Source organism: Molothrus aeneus, chromosome 8, assembly GCF_037042795.1.
Source record: "Molothrus aeneus isolate 106 chromosome 8, BPBGC_Maene_1.0, whole genome shotgun sequence".
NCBI lineage: Eukaryota > Metazoa > Chordata > Aves > Passeriformes > Icteridae > Molothrus > Molothrus aeneus.
The window spans coordinates 26,092,184-26,109,477 of NC_089653.1; the positions used below are offsets into that span (position 1 = coordinate 26,092,184).

A 17,294-nucleotide genomic window follows, 5' to 3' on the forward strand; every position below is an offset into this window, starting at 1 on the left:
GATGACACAAGGCTTGAAACAGTCTGTAGAGTGGTGAAAGGTAGGAAACCTCAGCTCTAGCAAGGTCTTATTTATTCATTATTATTCTCCTTGGAAGTGTTGACAACTGGCAGTGCTGGTGCTGAGCAGTTGGATACCAGTTGGATTTATTTATTTATGAGCCCTTTTCCGTAGCTGTCACAGCACCTCTTTTCCTGTTATTCCTGTTTGTGTTAAATGCCCACTTGGGAAAGCAATACAACAGCTGAGAAGCACTGAAGTTCAAGGGATGGAGAATGGCCCTGCTCTCCTAGTTGGTATAAAACAGTGACATGTCTATGGTTGGAATAAATGCTTTTAAAATGTTTGTTTGTAAAGCTCTGGGGCAGTTTGGTATCTCCTACCTTTTCTAGTACTGTGGTCTCAAAGGGGTCCTGATCTCAAGTGCAAGTAAATGGGGAAAATGTCACAGGAGATGAACTTCCATCACCAGCCACCTGCCTGAATGCTCAGCAGCAATGGTCCAGCCAGGGGGAGGTCAAGGAAGAAAACAAATCTAAGAACCTTTCTAATAACTCCAAAGACCTGGGATTGGTTGCTCTGGTGCTGGTGGGTTCTTTGTAGCAGATCCTAGCAGATTTCAGCCAGAGTTTTGATAATTTCTTATGTGATGAAACATTTCTCTGGCCTTTCAAAGTTGTTCTGCCTTGCTTTATTTCTGCTTTGTGGATCCTGCATTTTCTCACCTCACACAGCTGCCATCCTCCTCAAATCTCCCTTCACTCTTCTGGTCTCTTGCGTTGCAGTGTTCAAGATAACCCATTTTTAGAGATGTTGCTATAATTTTACAAGAATATGGTGACTTTTCCTGTAAAAGCAGAATTGGGTGCGCTTTCCTGAGGCAGCCTTCCCATGCAGTAGGCAGACATGCACACGCACGCACAGCTCCCTCATAAGCTCATTCTGTCAAGTCCTCCCTCTGTAAATTAGATCCCCAGTGGGTCTCTTTGCTACAGACAAACCCATTAAAAAGACCATCCAGCATTTTCCTTCTTTTGACACGAGTGTATTATGGAATGTCACCTCGTGTCTGCAGACAAGGTGGAGATGACTATCTGGCTGCATTTGTCACGGTTATCCTGTGGCAAGTTGTCACTTGAAGGTCATTTTAACGTCCGTTCCATTAGCAGCATGTCAGTGACGAAGGTGGTCTCACATCTGTCTGTCTCAAGAAATCTGTAGGTCAATAGAAAGGGGGTTAACTAGACAGACTTATCATTTTCTGGGGTGGGTGATTGTGTTTTCCTTTTGTCTGGTTGTTTGCTTGTTTGCTGCCATCTTTTTGTGAGCTCTGGCCTCCTGCTTTCCTGCTTTGTTCTCATGTATTCACTGTTCCCTGTTTGTTGTGTTGCCCTGTTGGAATGGGTGAAACATTTGGTTTCAGTGGAAGTGGGATCCAATGGGTGCCCTAACTGGAGATAGTTGTTCTATTTCCTCCCCACCCAGGATCATAAGCTTTTCTTGTGGCATTTTTTCTGACACCAAACATGCATCATTGGAGAGAGAAATCAAGGTCGCTTCCTGGAAGAGAATGGTAAAAAACAGGACTTCATTCTGAGGTTAGGGAGGTGATAACAATGAAAAGCTATAAAAAAGTAGAATAAAGTCCTATTTTTTTTCCTGGAGCTTTCTCCCATGGACACATTGTCCAGTGAGTGAGAAATTCCGTGACTGGATAGTGACTGAAACTCCTCTGCATCAGCAATGTGATCTCTGAATTGTCCTGTGGGACCCTCGGGGAAGAGGAGTGTGTCCTTCTGCCTCTCTGTTCCCCAGTTTGCACAGAATACCTAGAGAACACTGATGTGCTGTCACATCTTCTTGAAATGTGCCAACACATCTGAGTGACATTTGGGAGGATGAATACAGGAGAGTGGTATTTGCACAGGCAAAGTTTTCCTTTTACTGAAAGGCAGGTTGTTTAACTGGGAATAATACACCAGCACCGGCCTCTGCTTCTCTGCTTATTTCCTCCTGCAAAGAGGGCTGATGGTGTAGTTGTTAGGCAGAGGCAGGAACAGGGAGTCTGTGGGTACTGGTGTTTTGGCTGTGGTACTAAATACCTTTTATGGAGGGGTCCTGTTTGTGGAGTTGTCTCACAACATGCATGTGTTGAGATCCCTTCAAAAGTGTCAAGGATCAGGGACGGCTGAGAAGGGTGGATGTGTCCTTCAAGGTGTGGGCTCATACAGAGCTGAACAGCTGAGTCACATGGTGCTGCTGGCCTGGCTGATGCAGGTCAAAGGTGTGAAATGTAATTTATTTGGGGAAAGATCTTCAACATTAGCCATGCTGTAAAAGCTGTGGGCAGCAATTTATTTTTATCACACTGGAAAAAATCAGCACCTTGGTTTGTAGTACCCCAGTGAGGCCTGCAGCAAATAGTGGGGTGAGCTGGGTAGTTTGGCCTTCAGCAAGTCATCCAACATCTTGGCTTGCAGACCTCTGTGCTGCAGACATGTGATGAAGCTTTATTTTAATACAGCAAGGATACAGCTTCAGCAAGGATTAATTTTGATCTTGAGGGATGTTGCAGCAAAGCAGAATAAGCCATGAAGGAATTTAAAGTATTTTATGGTGGTTTTAATATTGTGGTTTCTTGTTAAAATGTGCACAGGCCTAGGCCATAACTAGGGCTACCAGTGCTCTTGCTAATGCTCCATTCAGCTAACGTTAGGAAATTCTTTCCATTTAATCCCCTTTCAAAAATATGTCTCAATTAATTGTTTTGGATCTCCTCCTGGAAGGCTTGATGGGGAAATACAAAAGCTCTTTCCTATCCCAGAGTGCTGGATAACTGTACGAAATAGTATCCATCACCCCAGGAAGTCCCAGTTTTAGCAGGTCAGTCAGACAGGTAAGGTGTAAAATGCAGCTCACTCATATTCCTCATGGATAAAGTCTCTTTGGGAAGTAACAGCACCTTTCAGTCTAGGTGAGAGCAAACCTTTTTCAATCAGCACCCACTGTGAGAAGTTTTTGCACTTCTGTACAGACCAAGGAGTCATTGTGAGGTGAGTTCAGTGTAGAAAGGGAATTGCTTTGCAGAAGGAAGCAATGCAAGTGCTTTTATGTAGCAGAGCCTTTTGCTCAAGACCAGAGCTGGCTTGGGTGGGTGGCACCATCATCCTCACGCAAATGTCCCTCCTTATTTTACTGTCTAAGTGAAAGTTTTTAGAGCCCAGATGAAGATTGGACAAATTACAATGCAAAGAGCAGCACCAGCTCCCAGGCAGCAGCAATCCTTCTCTTGGGCCTGACCCAGGAATGTTTTCAGCAACCTCACTCTTCACAGAACTGTTGCAAAGAGAGTGGTTGTTCCCAAGACCCTGCCACAGCTGCTGCAGGTGAGCAGAACCTCAAGGGGAAGCACAGAAGTTTGCTGTAGGTTTTGCCTTCTAAAGATCTCCACTCTTGAATTGCAGTCCTCTCAGATAAAGTCCCTTTTTGTATTTACAAACCTGTGAGACCGAGCAGCTACATAAATAAGTGACACAGCACTCACTGGCTTTAGGGAAGGCAAAGGAGAAATGGATTGCCATGACCATGAGAATTTCAATTTGCTACTGTTGAGACTTCTAAATACTTAAACTGACTGGGCCAATCCTAGATCTGAGTGAGGTTTATACTGGTTTAATTTCCACTATGGGTTTCAGTTTGCACAGGACTGAGGCTGTGCTAGATAAAAGTAAGGCCTTATAGGAAATGGTTGAAGAGGAAACATGCAGCCCATACTGGTCATTTTGCACAGTACCCTTATCTGACAGGCACAAATCTCTGACAAATATCTCTTCCATCTCTATAGCTTGGGGGGGGCTTGAACTCTTTACTTTTACAGTAACTTTCCCTGTCATTTCAGTGTTTTTAAGTAGTCTCTGACTATAGCAGGATTTGCTGGCACTGGGGTAGGTAATTTGTGTGCAAAGGCCCAGAGCATGAGTTCCCAGGCTTCTTGCTGTCTAGACCAGTTATTAAAACTGGAAAATAAATTGTAAAAGAAACCCAACCAACCAAAACACCATCAGCCACATTTCAGGTCAACTCAGAATTTGTAATGTAAGAAACTCTTGTGTTTTGGCAATTACCAGCATTGCTTCACGCAAGATTTATTTTTATTACATGAATTTCTCAAGCCACTTTACTAAGGCTGTGTTCCAAAGCCAGATTACAATTAACTGGCCCATCCTGCAGATGAGGCAAGAGCATAAAAAATCTTGATGTGCTCTAAGGAATGGCTGTGTGGCCAACACAGCAGTTTTGGTTGGGCAGCTTTTTTGTTTATAAAAGTTGTTCTCAAGATGTATTCTCTTCCTAGATTGGACCACCCCAGGCACAGTGGTTTCATTGTTTCACTTACTCCAGCTAAGGTGTTTCAGGAAAAAGCCAGTCAAAACTTTCTTTCAGCACTTCTTTGCAGTGCCCAACAGAAGAGTTGCACCAAAGTCCATGAGGCAACCCCATTACAAGAGGTGACAGTAAATTACTCAGTGGAAAGGTACAAGTTTAGCTAAAATTTTTGAAAGGTTCAGCTAAAACAACTTGGGCTGGACTGTCCCTTGCAGGGGAGGCTCACATGCTGTTCTGATGACTCTATTGTGTTCTGATGACTCTATTGCTCTCCAGAGCTAGTGAACAAATAAATAGCCCTGGGATGGTCTCTTGATTGTATTTATTACATTAAAGACAAGTAGATGTAGCTCATGTCAGCTATGGATTAAGCCTTCTTTTCCAAAGACTGTTTTCTGTTAAAAGAACAGGTGGAGTTCAGAATAGGCTTCCTGAAAACTCCAGTTCTGCCTGCTTTAGCATGTGTCAGTTCTGACTTCAAGATGCTCATTTTGGATAACTGAAAGGGACACTATCACAGGCACCCGTGAAAGACAACAGGTGACCTTCCTCAGCACTGAGCTGTCAGTGTGGCACAACTGTCACCTAGTTAATGTCACTGCTGGGACATGTGGTTGTAGCTGCAGGCTGTACTACAAACTCCCTTTCTAAAAAGCAGATTATTTTACTCTTGAGATGTTTTCTATGCAAAAGAAAATTTAACCCCCCTGCTACCAGTGAAGATAAGGAATTAAGCAGCACCTAGTTATCGTGCAGTGAGTGTGTTGTACTGCAGAGCCACTTTTGAGTATGACATTCTGTCCAGCAGATTCTGCTGTACTCACCCCTGTCCTGATTTACCATTATCTTCCCCCCATTAATAATTCCACTTCAACAAATATATCCAGCAGATTTTAAACACTTTATTTAATAAAAGTTAAACATACAAAACTGAAATTAACACACTTTGTATTCATAAAAATCACCATCTCCCATTACAGGGAGAACCTTTTTCGATGTATGGATTCTAAACTACTGCTTGTAGAGTTTAGCTTGAGTTGTGACTCAGGTAACTGATGGACATTTCCACCAATCAGTGCATCAACAATTGCTGACGTGACCTGATCTAGTTAACAAATTACAAAATGAGCTACATTAACATAATATACAGGGAAATAATGGTCAGGGTTAATGGACAAGACACACGTTTTATTTAATGGGGGAAATAGCTGATGTACTCTTGTCCATTAACTCAGCCCTAGATTTTACAAAAATAATATCTACATTGTATACAGGGCTACCCATTAACTTCTTGAAACACATTACGGGTCCAGAGGTGGCATTGCTACCGTAAGTGCGAGACAAGGAACAGAGGAAAGCAAATCACAGAGAGTACAAAAAAGCAAGAGCTTTTACACATGGGTTCCTGAAGAAAACTGAAGGGGCTCAGCAGCACTGGAATACAGCTGAAGGTACAATGGACACTAGGGCCAGTCAGTTATGGAAGGACAGAAATTCCCAGCTAACCTTTACTCACTCACAGCTAACTAAGTGGGATCCAGGCATTCACATCTGCTGTGCTGTGGTTCTCCGTGTCTGGATGGGGGCCCAGGCTGTCACTGCTGTGACTGCACCAAAACACCTACAAGATCTGCAAGGAAGGACAGGACAGCTCCTTTCCACAGCACCAGCTCTGACCCCTGGGGATGGGTGGGGACTCTTAAGTACAGTTCCTTGTCCTATGGTTTTCTGGTTATTACATTTCATTAACTTCCTATTATAATTTGATGAGTATTTATAAAACAAACAAAGAAAGAAAAACAACCAACAAGAAACAGCATCTCCTCTGCTGAAATTCAAGTGTAAGAAATTTGGACTGGAATTAAGTCAAATTTATTGTTTCTAGAATGTAAGTGATCATTAGTAATAAAGATCCGATCAGCCCTGTTCTGCCCTCATTTACAGCTGCATAAACTGATCCACAGTGGATTTATTTAAGGGAGTTATTTAAACTTCCTTAGCAATTCCATGTGACATGTCAGCTCTCTCCCAGAGCTGCAGCAGCTCTGTAATGTTGAGCATGTCACAGACAGCACCGTGACTACAGAAACCAGGGAGGCTCTTAAGGTGCCATTTTTATACCACCACTTTTTTTGAAGGAAAAAAAGAAAAAACCTTCACTAATGGTATGAATGAAAGATTCAAAGCTGAAGACAAATACTGCTTTGAAAGTAACAGGCAACAGCAGTTCATGAACTCATTAATGTTTACCTGCTACAAAAAGTTTAATGGTTGGGGGTGTTCAAATCAAGAGCTGGAGATTTAAGGCTCAAATCAGCTGAAGCCAAAGTGATGGTGACAAAATGGACTACTCACTATGTGCCAACAAATAATTTACTTTTAGAAAAATATAATGATAAAAAGGTAAGTGTAAAGCCCTGCAGAGATGAAGTTCCACCTTTTCCACCTGTTACTGAGGCATCAGATGCCTGACATTATATTTAGAGGTATCTTGATACTGTGTCATAGGTTTGTCTGCAATTCCACATGTTCCAACGCCAACCTTGCCAGTTACGCTCTCAGGGGAAGCAAAAATACTCCTTTTCACCTGCAAATAAAACAGAAAACACCATTGCTGAATAATTACCAGCTGGATTTTACAAAAAAAAACCAAACAAAACAAACAAGCAATCATTACTATCTGAAGTGCTTCAGCATTCTCAACTTTTGCCCTACAGATGGGGACACTTTGTAACAGCCAGCCCAGCTGTGATGTGTTGTCACTGAGTGAAGCAATGGGGCTGGGAACTTCTGGCACCTCGATACTGGATGTGATTGTGGTACTGAGGATCTCAGGTCAGGCCAATAAGGAATAAAATCACCTCTCATAAGGGCATCTCTAATAATTGCTCAAAAGGAAGTTTTACCACTATGTCAGGCAGCTCTTGGTCAAACCATGACAGAAATGGAATAACTTAATGTTCTTGCTACCTTTTTTACCCCACACTTGCTGTTCCAGGGCACGTCCTCAGCACTGTGCCTCCTGGGTCATAAACACAGCAAGAAGCCAGACCTGGAGGTTTAGAGGGGACCTCAGGTTCTTGGCTCCAACAAACATCAGCTGGCACCTGATGCAAGCCTAGTTCTCCCAGCCAAGTGAAAGCTCGCCCACTTAGGAGCAGCACTCCTCCAAAACAATCCAGAAAAAAACCAGGCATTTGAAGTGCACAAAATACAAAAATGCACACTTCAGAATCCCAAAGACACCCAAATCCCTGTGATGCATCCCTTTAAAAACCACCTCCTTTCTCCCAAGTTACTGCACAGAAGTCTATGCCCTGTTGCTACTCACATACTGACAAAAGTAAACAAACCTGGCCTTTTTTGTTTTTAGAATAGGCTCTGTTGTTAAACTGTTGCCACTTGACTTTCTGGTCCTCTCGTTCCTGTTCAAGTTCTTTAATTCTCTGAGCTTTTTTCAAAGCTTTCTTCTTTTTATACTCTCGTTGCTGGGCTATCATCTCTTTTCTGGAGAAAAGGAAAAACAACAAAAAACAAACCCCACATTTCATGTTTATGCCTCTTCCTGTAACAAACTACAATCTGACTATAAAACAGACATGCACATTAACTTCCCAGAAGTTTACAGAATTTACAGAAATAAAGCTTGTAAATATTCATCATTTCTAGGAGGTAAAAAAAAAAAAATCCCAAAAACCTAAAATTCCAAACCTAATCTTTCCATTAATAAGCATTACCTTACTTACTGATGCATTTGGCACAACAACAACCACCAAGCACACCTGAGGAGCCCATGCCAAACACAGCAACCCATGGGATTGGGTGCAGTTCATTTCTGGGTGAAATGGGACCTATCAGCACTTCTACATTTCAGGAACATCTTGGGTTTGGAAAGTGTGAATAACCCATTGGAGTGAAAAGCCCAAACTTTTCTGGAGGTCTGCAGGACTCTGCTACCAATCATTGGACGGGGATGGAAGGAAAAGGACAGAGATTACTTCAGTGAAGACAAGGAAGTTGAAGGAGTCAATCTATGCCACCACAAACGCAGCATCCTCAGAACAACCTTTTAGGGAAGGGATCAGTGGCTATAACAAACTCTGAAGAACTGTACCTTTTGTTTTTTCCAAAGTAAAAAAACAAAAAGTTTTTAGCCCTTACAAATACCTTCCTGTGTTAGACATAGCAGGATACTAAGTAAATGTAAATTTAAAACACAAACAAACCAGAAAAACACCTATTTCATTAACCAGTTTTTATAGCTGAGGGAGGAAAAAGAAAAAACAACTAACCCAAAACCAACCCACAAATCAGCATTCAGACTTCCATCTGTGTATTACTCACTTGGACATGGGTTTGTTGCCACTGTCCTCTTTTGCTTTCCTTCCCTCTTCCACAGGCTTGAGGTTGAACAGAGGTGTGACTTCAGCATTGCCATATCCAGCAAATGTAACTGCAGCTGTTCCATTCTCCTCATCTATTTCTTCAATCTCAGCTTCGTAACACCTGTAAAGATATCATGGCTGTAAGCATGTGAGTAAAGCTTTAATACTCAGCCCTTCAACACCTACATCAGCCAGCTAATGCCACTAAGTGAAAAATATGCAGATACCAGCCTTCATTTTCAGGGGTAATACACAAATCAAACCAAGAGATTATTGTCTTAAGGTCAAAGGGACACAGGTACAAAGACTGGAATCTGCTGTATTTGACCTTTAACTTCAACAAGCAATGCCCTCACAGCTATCACAACTAATGATTCATGCTGGGGCCAATCTAATCAGCTATCCTGATTTGGTTTTAGTTCTGGCAAGTAATGGGATAGAAAAAAAAAAGCTGCATTCACAGAATTCATTGAGGAGTTTTAGAAAATGTCAGCTCAGAAGTGCAAAGCTTTCATTCCATTTTTCTCCATAAGACAAAGAACGAAGAAAAACTGAAGCTTTCAAAACATTCCCTCTTCAACACTTTAAAGCTTAAAAGCTTTCATGTTGATTTAAAACAGAAATTTTGAAATTTTCACAGCAATCTGTTCATTTCATATTTACGTGTATGAGACACTTTGGTGTTTCATACACATAAATATGGGGAAAATTTTTTAAAAATTAAAAAAAAAAGTGACATTTCCAAAAATATTTAAAATAACTGTGCCTAACTTAAGGGCAAAAGGATATATCTAGAGCAAACAGAGGAAAAAAAGGAAATGTTTCATAGACAGTATTCCAATTAACATTTACTAAATTAATTTCTTGTGTGTTTTCAGTGGGCCAACATCTCGAGCTGAGTTAGGTGCAAACACAGGAAAACCCAAAATTCCAGCTAGCTCTTTATGAAACACTGCTCTTAAGAAATGCTGCAACAGAAGAAGGATTTTCTAAAAAAAGCAGAACAATAAAGTCCAATAAGATGCACTTCCATGAACACTCTGACACACTCTTCCCCAAGCTTTGATCCTGTAACCAAGGGATCAGACCAAAAACAATGATCCAGTGGTGACCTAAGACTAAGATTCAGTTTTTAAGTTCTAACACAAAAACATTTTACTCATTAATAAACAGAAGAACTGTTCACTTTTAGACTAGTTTTCTACTTAAGACATCAAGAGTTATACCAAAATCTTTATAAGGCTATTACATTGTTAAGAGAAGCAGGTTCATCCAATAACAGAGCTTCTCTCTAAGTGGTAACAATTGCAGTATTGGTCCTGTGAAAGCAGTTTTTTTAATGCTGCAATAGTTACACATTTGCAGTATGAAAAGTAATTTCTAAATGTTTATTTCAAAGTTTATGGAGTCAGAATGATTTGCTTGGGTTCCCAGAACTACACAGGATAATATATGAGACCAAACCCAAAAGGTTGATTAATTCTAAAGTTACATTACATAGTTATTTTATAGCCAAACCCAGCATTTTTAATTAAAAATTGAAAATTAATTTCCAATTAGAGGCCGAAACTGAGATACAGCAAGAATTTTTCTTCATAGTAATCAGTGACACACATATATGAATGCAATGACAAATCATGAATTACACATCCCAAAAGCTTTAAAAAAGACTGTCCTAACTGACCAATTCTTTCCATCTACCATTTGTTACACCAGCAAATGGTAATTTACAAAAGCCGCCCTACTTTTATAAGGTTAGTGAAAAAAAGGGCCCCCATCTCTTTGTTACCTAAAATACTGACCTTTAATAAACAGTCCAAGAACACTTAATACCACATTTATTTCGTATTTTCTTTTTGCTTTTAGTCACCCTGGTCAAGTCAAACTGAATGAAAGTCTCTTACCATTGAACTATTTCATGTAACTGTTAGAGAAGTTTTCTACACTTACTGTCCATCCTCACTCCATATGGCCATACACCTGTCCCCAACCTTCCAGGAGTGACTGGGGAGGGCGCACGCGGAGCTGTCGGAACTCGCGAGGGTTTCCGAAGGTTGAGTTGAAAGGAGATCTTTGGTTAACTCTATGACTTCCTACAAAAGACAAAAAACCCACAAAGAATAATTTCTCAAATTCTTCTTACCAAGCATATATTTACCCCAAGCTTACTGGTTTTGGTTTGATTTTTTTTTAAGTTACTATATTATATTCATTGCTGATGTGTGAATTACACTCGCTGTGGTTTTTTAATAATTTAATTAAACTCATTAATTGCAATTGTAGATAAAAATATGTATGGTCCTCACTGTACTGCTGTACAGCTGCCCATGCCCTCCTCCAACTTTCAAAAAGTAGCCTATTATTTTTTATAGCATTTCTCTCATTGGCTGAACTGTAGCATGCAGAGGCAGGGTGGCAGAGCACCCTCCAAGCTGTGAAGCCCTCTCACTTTGCTAGAAAGCATCCAGGAGCACACTAAAGAACTGGCTTCCTTAGGTCATTCTGATAAAAGTGTTTTTTCCCTAAACTCCCCGACTTTGAGATTTCAGGTCAGGCCTTCCCTTGCTAATTCAAGATGACAAAGTAACGAAATTTCCCAGTTCCTTTACACATTATTCATTTGCAAGCAGGAGCTTGCAAAAAGCTCTCCCAACTTCCTGTAAAAGTTACATCAAAAACTAAGCAATCAAGACCTCCCTTGGATTTCACTAGGGTTAAAAAGTCAAAGGAGACAGCATCTAAAGGGCCATATGAACTTTATATATAATGCAGAGAAACTTTGCTGGCCCTAAAGAAGAAAAATTCTTCAATTCTTTCAGTACCTCAGCATAAACCAGTCACTCTGCTAACAAACAGTAAACATCTAAGTCAGGGGAGGGTTACAGAAAGTGTTCAAAGCCTGAACTTCCCTCCCCATTTCACATCTTACTTCAGCTATGAGCATACAAAGACTCAGGAAAATGCAGTAAAGGAGCTGTTCATCATCCCTTAAGAACCTAAAGGATTGTAAGCACTTCCCAAGTAAGTTTATGATGTATTAACTTGCAAGCACTTTTATCTGATAAACTATACAACTAACATCAAAGGCCTAACAGTTTGTTTCTGTTGCAGCATGTTAATGTCTGAATTTTCAACAGCTAAGAAGTTTTGCTCTTTGCTTTGGAGGAGCTGCTGGTTAATAAGTACTCCAGTGAGCACAATCAGTAGCAACTGTGAGCACAGGAACATACAATTACTTCTACTACTTAGCTGACCATTTTCCTAAAGCATAATAGATTAACATTATCAAGTTACCTAATTTGAGAACATACAGCATTAACCTAATTTTCCCTCCCAGGTGCAAAATTCCTTAACATACAGGTAGCTGTATTCTGCAAATCCAGGAGGCATCATGGCTTAAGTATCTCTCTCAGCAGGTCAAGTACATCACATCAGGCACAAGGCACTCCTGAAAACAAGTGTTTCAGGTATTGCAACTACCAGTAGCACCAAACTGTTGACTAATTCTTGCCTCAGAGATGGCTTATTCTAGAACTTGGATGTGAATAGTTTCAGACAAGTCTACCAAGAATCCTCTGAATTTAATAAAGCCCCTTACACACGAGGCCATTAAAATTACCAAACTTTTGGTAAAAATCTTCATCTGATATCCCCCTACCGTAATGCTTGGCTCACAAGATAGAGACATTAATTTTATTGCAAGCCATGAGACAGTTCCCAAGTCTTTAAGAGAGGAGATCATTCCAAGAAAATTTCTGAGCAGGACTTGGACTACCACAGCAGCTCAGTACAGCCAAACAGGTTGAACAACATGGCTTGGTGCCACATCCCTGTGATAAGGAGGTGTGACCCACAGGGAACACTACTTAGTTTGCCAAGATTTTTCCTGACCAACTGGTCTTCACAAAGCCAGACAGAGCCCTACACTCCAGAGCACAACACCCACAGATCTCATCTCCAATTACACAAGATGACAGCTGCCATCAAGCCTAGATAAGGTAACTTTGGTTTTGGGTGCACAGACACTGGCCTAGAAATGTTTTGGTGAACCAAAAAGCAAAAAGCTAAGTACTTCTAACAATTTCTTCTAATAATTTAATCTTGAATAATCTAAGCATACAAAATGCATCAGTATTTATAATAGGAAAAAGATGTTTCAGTAACATAGTAACCATCTTTTTGAACAGACAAAAAGCTGTTTAGTTGGGACACTGATGCATCAAACCCACTCTTACAGCTGTTTGCTTAGTTGGCATATATCAAGTCTGCAAAACATTATGTCATTTTCAAGGTGGAACATACGGATAGCAAACCTTTTGGGGACGAAAGTGTAAAGATCTTCCCCATTCTGTGCAGAAAGCTTTTATTAAAAAGTTTGCAAGTTGTCCTTTCACATCAATGATCTCTGCATATCAAAGCCGAGGTCGTGTTGGTATCGGAAATATCATCCCATATGGGTTTTGCTGTGCATTTTAAAAATATAAAAATATACACATGCTTTTAACAGTGTACAACAGAGCACATTCAGATGATCTATAAAGTGCCTTGTGGGCACAAAGCCTTTGCAGTTTAAAAGGAATTCTAAAGATCACTGTTTGGAAGCACTACTTGTGTTTTGGTTTTGAAGCCCCAATTTATTTCTGTTATTTCCATACAGAGCAGTGGTCACTGAACCTTGCACTGGATAGTTTTATATATTTTTACACCTGATGGCTAAAGCAATCCACAACAGAAATGAAGCAGCATCTTGCACTCTCATGACAGATTTTAACAGCACTGCTGGGATTTGCTATATGCCAATGTGTCTTTTTATGAACAAGAATCTAAAAGACCACTCATATATTTTAAAATTAGGCTGGTGGCCTTCCTGTCACTAAACCACATCCCAAGGACCAGAAATGGGTTTTAGCTGTTAGGAACACACTATGCTATTGTGACAAATAAAAAACACAACTCTTTTCCTTTCTTGTATAGACACACAATCAAGACTCAGATGCACAAGGAATACAGAACTACACTCCAAAGCTTTAAACACTGCAAATGCATTTAATGAGTAAGCAGGTTCTGGATCAAGTTATTTGAGAACTCAGTATGAACATCATGGTAAGCTAAACCATGAGACTTCAGCATTAGTAAAAGCAACAAAAAATAATGACTTTGAGAAATGCTTCAGGAAAAAAAAATTTAAACCCAGCATATAGTAACGACACCACTGGCATATTTTTCACCTCTCTGGCCACAGTTTATAGAAAATGAGTTTGCTGTATAAATTAGTACATCTCTTTTAATAATTAAAAAAAAATATTTTAAATAGGTCATACTTTGGGTTTTTCCAAACTAAGCCTACCGTGATATCAAGCTACATGGAATGAAAGTAACCAGCCCACCAAGTGTCTGTTTTTGTTGCAGGACAAATATTTAGGAAAGTTAAAACACTTGTAAAAGACCTTGATGTTTCACCTACCCTCAACTTCTCACCTGTAAGTCTTTCTTCAGTTTCAGTAAATCCTCATTGTCTGCATTGCCAGATAAGGCAGCCTCGACTTGCTGGAGCTGAGCTTTGTAGCTGGCCAACTGCTTAGCAAGGTCCTCTGACATCTACAAGGAACACATAAACATACAAACCCCACATCAAAACAACGGCTTGGCTGCTTTTGTGGTCCAAGTGAGGCGAAATGACAACAACAAAAAAAGCTGTTACTAACGTGTTAGAAACACAGCTCATTAAGTTTCAATGATGAGTGTTTGTTCAGTAATTTCACTATAGATACCCGCTCATTTAATTTTTGTGCAGTTCCGGCTGCTCTTAAGAGACTTGTGAGGAACAGAGGGCAGAAACACGTGCCCGTGCACGGGGTACAGGCACAGCTCACACACAGCGTGTGAGCAGCGGGGCCTTGGGCAAGCCTCGCACCGCCCCGGCTCCTTAGAAAATGAATGCACGTCCCAACAAACCCCGCGCACGGCGGTGTGTGCCCTCCGGGCGCCGCACACAGCGAGCCTCACACCGAAATCCCCTGCGGGCCCCGAGAACAGGGCCCTGCCGGGGCTCCCGTGGGCTCGGAGCGGCGCGGGAGAACAGACGGGCCTGGGCCTGCCCTGGCGCGGGCCCTGCCCAGGCCCAGGCCGGGCCCAGCCCAGGCCCCGGGCCGCTCAGAGCGGGCAGGAGCTCATCGCGCGGGGCCGGCAGGGCCCATCCGGCGGTCTCACCTCGGCGGTGCGGGGTGCGGGCCGTGCCCGGGCCGGGGGCTCCGCTCGGGGTCCCGTCAGGCCGCGGCCGCTGCGCTCCGGCTCCTTCCGCCGCCGCAGCCGGGCTGGGGGGGGCAGGGGCGGGGCCTCGACCGGCGCGCGCCGGAGCTCGCGAGAGCGGTCACGTGTGCCACCGGCCCGCGAGCGCGTCACGCGGCCCGCGGGTCACGTGGCTGGACGCCCCGCCCACAGCCCCGTGAGGGGGCGGGGCCGAGGCTGAGGGGCCGGCTGGGAGCCGGGATGGGCGGTGCCGGGAATTTACAATTCCTTCTTTAGCGCTCTGGGCGGATCGGCTCTAGGAACCGTGGCAGATTTGTGCTGTAGAAGCACAGGGCTCTAGGAACCATGGCGGATTTGTGCTTCGGAGCACGTGCTGCTCCATGGGACCAGGAGTCCCTGACCCTGCCTGGACCCATATTTCACATCTATGTTCCTGACAATACCAAGTACAGCAACACCCTCTGGCTGCCTGCTTACATGATTATCAGAACCACGCAAAAGTTACTACTGAGCAGCTTAGGAGAGAGTAAGTTGCTATCTTTATCCTGCAACAGGACAGGAAAATGAGGAGAAAAGCTCAGTGGCTTCTTCAGGCCTGTCACAGGAAAAAAAAATACATATTTCTGGTGGAAAACCACTGATTAATTTAGCTGTGAGCCAGGCAAATTAAGTAGATGCCCAAAATTTTTCTTCATATTAACAGGAGGATCAGTAAGTATCTCCTGCAAACATCCTGGCCCTCATGGTCACAGGCACACGGTGCTGCACAGGAAGCTGACTCCACTCATTGGATTTGTTTATGTATTATGAGGAAAATATATCTACTGTGTTCTATGGCACTTGGTGTATGTCCTCTGAAGATATCCTGACCCAGAATGAAGCAAATTTCTGTATCTTGGTGTATGATTTGATAATTAAAATGCAGAAATTACTGGACACTGTTCAGGGATTATTGATGAGACCAAGTGTAACAATGAAAATAGCAAAAACAACTTTTTGGTGATTTCATTTTTATGCAATAATAAGCTAGAAATAGTTAAGGAAACACTTTCTGATAAGACTTTGCAGACATAGCAACTGTTGAAATACATACAAATTTTTTTTATATAGAGCAATCCTAATGACTTTGCGAGCATACCTATCAGTTAGAACAGGCATTAGTACAATCAATTTCAACTTCACATTTCAGGACAAGAATTAAGAAATTAAGAAATCTATGCTCTATCTGTAGGATCAAGAGGGACTGAGAAGGCATCCACTGTCCAGCTATCTCCAAAGGCAGCAACAGCAAACACGAGAACACTTCTGTGGTTGCAGCAGCAGGAGCAAGCATAAAGAGATGTTTTATTTCTATAAAAGGTTTGGTGAGAGTTAATACTGAAGTAGATTTATGGTTATATAGTAGAGTATGTAGTTTAAAGTAGAGTATGGAATTTTATGTGGTCTGCAGACATCTAAAAAGAGGCACCAACATTAAAAGATATATATATATATGCTATATATAGGAAGACAAACCAGATCCTGAAATGACTGATCTTTAATTCCTAGAAATTGAAAATTCTCATTAATTGCATCCTTAACGCTGGATTTATCTTCACCTAAAAATAGAGACCTTTTTTTCTGTCTCTGACTAAAGAAGCTCTTTTATACTATATTGAGGAAAAACAATGTAGGGAGGACATCTTCCTGTTGTCTTACAGATTACACTTGTTTTAAAATATGTTTTATAGTTCATTAAATGTTTGCTGCTTGAACGGATACGTTCATAGTAGCACATTGCTATTACTTTTAACAATACATATAACTTAGCAACAGAAAAAAAAGGCAACTTAATTGCCTTTTACCAAAGGCAAACTCTGTTGCCGTTGGCCCTGGGGCTTTCAGCTGTGGTTCCCAGGGGAAGCTGTCCGACTGACCTGGCTTTACTTGCGGAACAACGAGGTAAAATCGGTGTAACCGGAGCCTCTGTGGCCGTGCTGGGAATGGTAGCCGGGAATGGCCCGGCCGGGCGGGAAGGTGAGGTTTGCAGCACCGGGGATGGCTGGGCGTGCTTTGGGAGGAAGGGGTGCCTGCCCCGCATCAAGGCCAACTGATGCGCGGCTGGGAGAGGCGCTGGCGCCTCCCGCAGCCCCACTTGGGTTGTCCAGGAGGTGGTGGTGCTGCTGCGCAAGACGCCTGCATCGCCAGCCGTGCTTAACCGGCTGCTCGGGAAACGGCTCTGCTACGGCTCCACAATTCCGCCTCTTTTTTACAGACTGCTGCGTGATTTTTATG

At 42.1% G+C, this 17,294-nt stretch overlaps 1 protein-coding gene across 1 annotated transcript; it reads right to left on the reverse strand.

Moving 5' to 3' along the window:
- Window positions 1-5,268: 5,268 nt before the first annotated feature.
- On the reverse strand, window positions 5,269-15,090 carry SMNDC1 (survival motor neuron domain containing 1). The gene is made up of 6 exons (XM_066555063.1): window positions 14,982-15,090; window positions 14,250-14,369; window positions 10,722-10,864; window positions 8,731-8,892; window positions 7,740-7,893; window positions 5,269-6,973 (listed from the first exon to the last, which is right to left on the reverse strand). Exons 2-6 carry the CDS (start codon window positions 14,367-14,369, stop codon window positions 6,836-6,838), a joined length of 717 nt encoding a protein of 238 aa, XP_066411160.1. The 5' UTR covers window positions 14,982-15,090; the 3' UTR covers window positions 5,269-6,835.
- Window positions 15,091-17,294: the final 2,204 nt, after the last annotated feature.